This window comes from Nycticebus coucang, chromosome 14 (genome assembly GCF_027406575.1).
Source record: "Nycticebus coucang isolate mNycCou1 chromosome 14, mNycCou1.pri, whole genome shotgun sequence".
Classification (NCBI taxonomy): Eukaryota; Metazoa; Chordata; class Mammalia; order Primates; family Lorisidae; genus Nycticebus; species Nycticebus coucang.
In genome coordinates, this window is record NC_069793.1 from 12,941,056 (window position 1) to 12,948,970 (window position 7,915).

Below are 7,915 nucleotides of genomic sequence, written 5' to 3' on the forward strand. Positions count from 1 at the left end.
TTTGAGAATTGATTACAATCCATAGGGGATGAAGACCCCTAGTGAATCCCTACAAGCATAATTAGTACTGAACCCTGATATACTATGTTTTTCTTACATCTGCATGTTTATGATAAATTTATAAACGAAGCATGGTAAAATTAGCATTAATAAAATACATTAATTACAATATACTGTAATAAAACTTATGTGAAGGTTGTCTCTCTCTCAAGCATTTTAATATATTTGAACCACAATTAACTGTGGGTAATAAACTGTGGAAAGTGAACCCTACGTGAGGAGGGACACTGCACACTCAGTGCTCACTTGCCTGCCAGAACAGATCATGATGGATAAGCCTATTTACAAAACTCAAGTGCCTCGCACTTTATAATGTTCTGTGAATCAGGATTAAAGTTTTCTTTAAAAAAAAAAGAAATAACTATTAAGAACTGTAACATGTTACTTTTAAAAAGTGTCTTTATTTCATATTTAAAATCTAGGAAGACTTTTCCCTATCCAAAGAGTTCATAAATATGCATAGCAGAGCAAGTTTTCATTTTAAAAGATATTCGAAATGATAAAAGATGATATTTATAGATTAGTCCAAGTTCTAAGAGGCAGTGAAATCCTGAGGCAGCTAGAATACCAGGACAGTTCAGGTGGCTTCAGGATCCAGAATCTTTGACTTAATTCCTACAATAGGGATCAAACTTAAGTGGTACGACCAAGGAAAATTGTTCCTATAAGGAAGAAAAAGAGAGAGTCACATTGTATGCAGTGCTGATGGGAAACTGAAGAACCTTTGAGGCTCAATTGGGTGGAAACACAGAAAGAGAAGGCTTCAATTTTAAAACCCAGAAGTCATTATAACATTTTAATTGCTCAATTATAACAGATATCATATATACTGTGTGTATATATATATATAGCTATTAATAAAGGTGAAGCTAATAAATGTTAATAAATTTTTCATGAGCACAGTATCTCAAGTTTTGAATTATGAGGTTCGGTTGATAATGTAGAACAAAGGTCCGCCCTCTGGGCATACTGAAGTCTAAAGACTATAGTCTAGTTGAATAGTTCTTTTTTTTTAATTAAATCATAGCTGTGTACATTAACACATTTATGGGGTACAATGTGCTGGTTTTATATACAATCTGAAATACTTAATACTCAAACTGCTTAACACAGCCTTCACTGCACTTTCTTAATTATTGGTGCTAAGACATTTATAATTATTATTGTGTCCAACATTGGTCAGACCATACCTGTGGTGCATTTTACAAGGGTACATGTCAAATCTACTTGAATAATTCTTATGAGTCATTTAAGAAGAGAGTTTTCTCTTGCAAGCATTTAGTTCTTTCAGAGCAAAAAAGCTGATTTAGAGTTGGCATATGTATAGATTACCACCTTCGCAATCCTATTAGATATTTATGTTATAGGCTCCAGCAATAATTTTCTTCCAGCTGGAATGAATTGATAATACAAAATATCTACTGAGGTTACCATCTCATGTCTACTATTTTGTGTGAGAGAGTGAGAAATGTTAAGAAGATCCGCATCCCTAATAACACCTAAAATGCAAAATTCAAATGATCCTGAACTAAAATCAGATGGGCACATGGTACACAGCAGGTGATGTGCGTCACACTTTATGGAACACTTGCCTTTCCCCATAAACATGCTGCAAACATGTAAGGTACCAATTCAAAAATACTCTTACCCATTCGGCACCTCTGGATGGATTCCCAAGTCCTCAACTTCAGAAGATAAAGAAAACGTCTCTCCCACTGACCTTTTGTACGCAACACCAGTACGTCTATTCTCTCTATTTCTCATCACCAAGTATATTGGAAAGTTTCTGAACAGGAGGAAAAAAAGAGACAGATCTGAGTCTTGTGTATGTGAAACTTTTAGGGGAAAGAGTTAAAGGTTGGGAAAAGAAACTAAATTAGATCTTTGGGTTGTGATAAGATGTCAAATCAACTAGCTCGGGCAAAAATAGAAATTTGTTATTTCATAGAATATGAAAAACAAAACAATTAATAGAATGCTGAGTACAACTTTCCATTACCCAGAATTTATTATTGGGACCTGAAGCTGATTTCATAGGAGTGTTAAAAACCATAAGTTCTGAATAAGTGGCCGAAGCAGCTCTGCTATCTCTGGTCTTCTCCCCACACCTCTCCAGAGAATGATTAGAGACGTGTACTTTTGAGTTCTTGGCTTGTGATAGAAGGATGAGCAGGCTCACTAGACTTCTCTTTCCCTTAATGAAGCTAAATAAAGGAGTGTTTTAAATCAACTTGTCCAACATTGAGGGTGCCTCCATCAGGAGACAGACATCTTCCTCCTGAGTAACTGTCCACTTACGCAGTAGCCAGGCACACGAGACAGGAGGAGAAAGGGGGAAGAGCCTAGTCTCCCACCATGTGTTGTAGTATGAATAGTAATTTCCCCTTACGTACTAGAGTTCAAGCCATTTCTCTAGGATATCACCCAAGAATCCTAGAGAAATGGCTAGGATATTTAGCCACCCTATCCACTCTGAGAGCACTCAAAAACAAGATTTTAGAATGAAAAACCACTCCAAGACAAAACAGGGAGGTTGGGTGGGGGATCTACAGTGGCACTTTTATGGGGGAAATGAGCCTGAGCTAGATTATCCCATCGGGAAATACGCTGTTGTGATGACTACCCCCTTAGATGGCCTCCAACACACTCATCATATTACTTGTAAACTCAAGTATACTCCATCCATAACTCAAAATATACTCCCAGGTGAAGGCACGATTACCTACAAATGGACCACAGTTGTCCCAGGTCAGCATGACATACTGTGATTCTCTGTCCCTCTCATCCTGTGTCATACCCTGACAAAGCATGATAAAAGCAGCAGAAAGAAATGTTCTCAAGATTATACTGAACCAACTGCTCCATATCTTGTGTGTGCAGGGTTAGAAGTCTTAAAGGGAACCTAATTTTGATGTAACATTGAATATATGGACCTGACGTGATTGTTTTCCTTTGAGGGAAGGACCGAATATATTGTTAAAGAAGAAAAGCAGATTTCACACAGCACTGTTGAAATCCATGATTGTTAGATACATAGAACCCCTTAGTTCTGTCTCCACACAGAGGCCATGTTGTTCAAAAAAATAAGTTGGCATTAAAACTCTTTGAGTAGGGAGAACACACAAGCAACTGGGCCTCAGAAATCATTCACCCAGGAATTGCCTCAGCCTGCATCAATAGGCTCTTGAGTTTCATTCTCCTATTACAGAAGAGTTTCTTAAATAAGAAAAAGAAATTGGGGTTGTTAGTAAACCTTGATTTTTATATCCCATAGTAAATCACCAGAGACTGACTCAGTTCTAGTTTTTAAAATTTGGGAAAAAATACAGGTTTTGAGAATCTCTGAGCTCCTCCTCATATCTACAAAATTTAAGAGCTCTTCTAATAGCCAGTACTGAGGAGTTGGTACCAACAAAATTCAACTTGGAGAAGGAACTTTATCAACTAAAATGTTCTGCTATAATCCCTTTGGTGACAGTAGATTCCAATTCCCATTTACTGAGCCTCATGTCCTCATTTGGAAAATACATTGCGAGAATCAACAACTGAATTTCTTTTAGATTGAAGTACAGGACTAAACAGAACGCTATAGATCAAATTGGATCCAGTGCTCAGTCTCAGCATCCTCTCCAATAGTTTACCCTGCTCAGAATACTTGGCAAAGATTATGTTAGATACCCTTGACCTCAGGCGTCCCCTGCACTTACCTTTGAATATAGCATGATATTGGGATGTAGATATTGTATTCTAAATGCACTGATGCGTATGTGATTGAACTTTCAATGAGGACACCCACGGCCTGTTCCTAAAGGTATAAAGGTATAAATTCAGTTATCTTAATCAAATCTCTTTCAAATGACTTGAAATTCAATTTTAAAAATGCAGAGTATGAAAACAAGGTAATCGTTTTTACTTTATAACATAAATGTAAGAAGATATAAAATAGAAGAACTGAGGATCTGAGCAATAAGAAATTACTTTAACAGACTGATAACTCCTGACATAGTATCAGGGACATTGTATTTTGGGGGCAGTTGAGTCTGCATAGATAAACAAATATGGTAATCAAAAATTAAGAGTCAGTCTGATTTAGGAAAACCTAAGTTACTTTGAATGTGAATTTTGGCTAAATATTGAACAACTTTAGAGAAGGTTACAACCTCCCTATTTGTTAAATGGAGATAATATAAATCAGAAATTGGCAAGTTTTTCCTAAAATTGGCTATAAAGTAAATATCTTAGTCTTTGCAGACCATACTGTCTCTGTCACAAATACACATTCTGCCTTAATAGTGTAAAAGCAGATATAAACAATAACTAGATGTGGCTTTGTTCCAATGAAACTTAATTTACAAATATAAGAAGCGGGCTGGACTTGACCCTTGGTCACAGCTATCAACCATAGACATAAGCCATTATTTATAATAGGGGGTATAGTCATTTGACAAAAACAACAACTCCAGGGAACTATTTCTAAAGCAAAAACAGTTGAAAGTAGGACTTTACTTATTCATTTACCTTCCATGTCGTGAATCCATGGAGAGTGCAAACCAATGAGCTTACATCTAATGATATGTGGGTCACTACAAAAGTTTTGAGACAAACTACATATGATCCATATGTCACTTCCAAGAAAAACAGCAGCAGCCTTTCTGTGTCACCCATGCAAGTCTGAACTTGCTTGGCTTATCAAGGTTGCTGGGAGGGTTTCATCTGTTTCCATCTGCCATAGATTTTACCTTTCTTGATTTTTGTATATCTTAAAACTTTTGTAATTACCCACATGTGCTACAATTTAGAAGACATATTCTAGAATTGAAAAACCTAAGGTACCATTTAAAAGGACAACACTCAGCTCTCCCATGTGGACAGAGTTTATATTTGCACATGCTTTTCTGTAAGGTCACCATTTACCATGTAGGAAGAATGCTATGTGAAGTGTTTGCTGGCACCTCAGACTGTCCATAGGCAAATATTAATAGAATGGCCATAATAAGAATTTTTAGGATTGCACATTTTACAGGACAATATTTATTAAAAAACAACAAAGTTTATTTCAATCTGGATTTCTCACAAATAGGAGACATCCTGGCTCAAGTACCTGAGAGTCTCAGGGTAGATTGCCATTAGGAACAGGGAAATTATAGAACACAAATCACATTATCTAAAACCTGTTTCTCTCCCTACTCTAAGTACTTTATATCTTTTCCTTTTCCCTGAGTTGTCCTCTTTCTCAGGCAGTTTCTCCCTTCCAGGGCAGCCATTTGAAACTTCGATATTTATCTGCTCAAAGATTACCTATTTAAAGCCCCAATGAAAAAGAGTGAGTCTTCTCTCCAGAAAAACCACAGAAAGTTTCTTTTTGACCTAGAATGATTTTTCTAATGTGGAAGATGGAATGTCCCTTTCATATATTTCTCTTTCATATATTTCTCAAATATGTGAGCGTCTACACTGCATTAACCAACATTATGTGACAGTTGAGTTGGCCACATGTGAAGTTGAATAGTTTTTGTTTGTTCGTTTTTGCTTGGTGCTAGAGAAACAGCAGCAAATAAATGATAGAGTCATATGCCTTGACCCAGGAATAGAATCATTTCACTTAAATTATTTTTACCAAAAGTGAATCTATGGCTCCCCAAACAAAAAACAAACGAAAAAACCAAGCTGTCATTACCAAACACAGCAACAATATAAAGCAAAAAGAAAAATGGTTTCAGAAAAAAATCAATTCTTCTCTTATGCACTGTAGTCTAATACACCCTATTTCAGTCAAAATTTTAGGCAACAACAGAAGAGCAGGCTGTCTGGAGGAGTATGTCAAAATGAAAGGTTTCTGGTAGGCTAGATTTTTATCCCAGAATATATCAGTCTGCCAGTGGCAAACGAGATGCGTTGGCAGAAGGTAGGTAAAGGAATGCATAGTCTTTAAAATCCTTAATTCCATGTCTCCTTCACTGTGGAGGTAAGAGTGAATAGTCAATATTACGTGAGCTACTAAGTACTGACAATTAAATTTCAGCAATGCGTTTTTTAATCATTGGTTTGTGGAACTAAAACAGTCAAAGAATGTTATTTGATGAAATTGCAACCGTTCTTACATTAACTCTGATGCCACAGAAAGTTACAAGATAAAGGAACAGAAAGGCCTCTGGCTCGACGAGGGTCACAGGGCAGCCAGTTCCGAGGAAGAGTTCATTCTGCTGAGGTAGCAGGTCGTTCACTAGAGGCCTCCGCCTGAGTGAGACCCGTAGCCATTGATCAGTACAGGTTATAGACACTATTGAAAGAGAATAAAAAGAAGAAGAATGTCGGATAGCGTATCTGTTCCCGTACAATAGCTCAAGAAACTTTTCACCTCTTAACTGTGCTGAATTCCCCACTACAGAATGAAAGTGTTTTCACTTTGTGTATTTTTCCCCTTTGTGAGATCTTGGGCCAATTACTCAATCTCCAGGTCAGTTTTTTCATCATAATGTGGAAAAATAGGAGCTACTTCCCGAGAAGCCCTAGGACAAAAAAGCCAAATACCCCTGGCTTTGGACAGCATTCAAATTGTACCAAGATGACTCATGAATACATTCATGAACTACAGTAGAACCTCCATAGTTGACCACCTCCCTACATTGCCCACCTCCTTAAGGCACTCTAATTTTCATAGCCCAGACATTCACCCCATGTATGTATCAGTACATTAGGCATAGTTCCTTATGTTGACCAGTTTGTTACAGATTCTTGAGTGGTCAACTTACAAAGGTTCTTCCATATTTCTAAATATAAATATACATCTGAAAGAGAAAAGCAGGTAAGAAAAAGGCTTGATATTTGATTGCACACAATAAAAAATACATAATGTGCTTCCATTTAAAATTTCATGTTGTATCAAGCTAGTTAATATTACCTGATGTACAAAGTAAAACTAAAGAATTTTAAAACAAAATATTGCAGTTACTTCAATGACTTTTTTTTATATTGCCAACTACATTAAGTTTTGGCTTTTGGTCTTATTTAATTTTCAAAACATCTCAATGAAGTCAATTTCAATATTCTTTATACTTAGAGGTGCATGAACTTAAGGTCACATAGCTGCTAAGTGGCAAAGAAGGATTGAAACCTATGCAAAATTTATTCAGAGCTCCGACTCTGAAAGGAAATCATTCACAATTGAATACAGCTGACTTTTCTGTCCAACCGTCATACCCCTGTGGTCAGAGCATGGGCATCTGAGCAGCCTCCCCTTCTAGGCACCAGGCAGTGTCTCCTGATTTTGTCAGCCGCTACAAGTGCTACAAATTCAGCTAAGTGACAAGCAAGTTTCCAGACAAAATAAGAACTTGAAAATGTTTTGCAAGTAAGGAAAAAAATAGCATCTTGAGATCAGCTTTTAGGCTAGATTCAAGAGAATGTACAGTGAAGACAGATGAATAAAATCATGTCTGCCCGCAACTTCATCAGCAGTCATTAGTTACTAACAGTTGATAACCAGGCTATAAAAAAACAAACCCCCAAGTCAACAGTATGTTTAAAAAAAAAAAAAAAAACATGGCTTGAAATCACCACCTCCAGAATTCCCTCTTTTTCTTACAATCATCAAGGCCACAAATCAACACACAAAGTGTGAGGAGCTCGCCTAACACGCAGAAGAGCTTCATTACTCTGGCTCTTAGTCCGTGGTATCACAGGAGACAAGGAATCAAGGGCAGCGGGCCTCCACGGGGGTTTATAAACTTCTTGCCTCTCAGGTGTGGGTGATGTTTTATCATTCTGGAAAGCACTGAAAAACCCTCAGCAGAGTTTGGCTTTTCCTCCTCCTAGCTCAAGTTGTAATCATACATCCAAAAAATCAAGAAAGACA

The 7,915-nt window shown here is 37.0% G+C and overlaps 1 protein-coding gene across 1 annotated transcript; it reads right to left on the reverse strand.

The window, feature by feature from the left end:
* Positions 1-637: 637 nt before the first annotated feature.
* Positions 638-7,712, reverse strand: OOSP4A (oocyte secreted protein family member 4A). Its single transcript, XM_053559784.1, has 5 exons — positions 7,646-7,712; positions 6,162-6,340; positions 3,768-3,865; positions 1,709-1,846; positions 638-722 (listed from the first exon to the last, which is right to left on the reverse strand). The coding sequence occupies exons 1-5, from the start codon at positions 7,710-7,712 to the stop codon at positions 638-640; spliced, it is 567 nt and encodes a 188-aa protein (XP_053415759.1).
* Positions 7,713-7,915: the final 203 nt, after the last annotated feature.

What these genes read in the sequence shown, in the direction of transcription:
- OOSP4A (XM_053559784.1), bottom strand. Translation starts at nt 7,712, where the DNA reads ATGAAGCTCTTCTGCGTGTTAGGCGAGCTCCTCACACTTTGTGTGTTG. An exon ending in TCTGTGGCATCAGAGTTAAT is followed by an intron (nt 3,866 to 6,161) that starts GTAAGAACGGTT and finishes TTATACCTTTAG; the next exon opens with GAACAGGCCGTGGGTGTCCT. An exon ending in ATATCATGCTATATTCAAAG is followed by an intron (nt 1,847 to 3,767) that starts GTAAGTGCAGGG and finishes CCTCCTGTTCAG; the next exon opens with AAACTTTCCAATATACTTGG.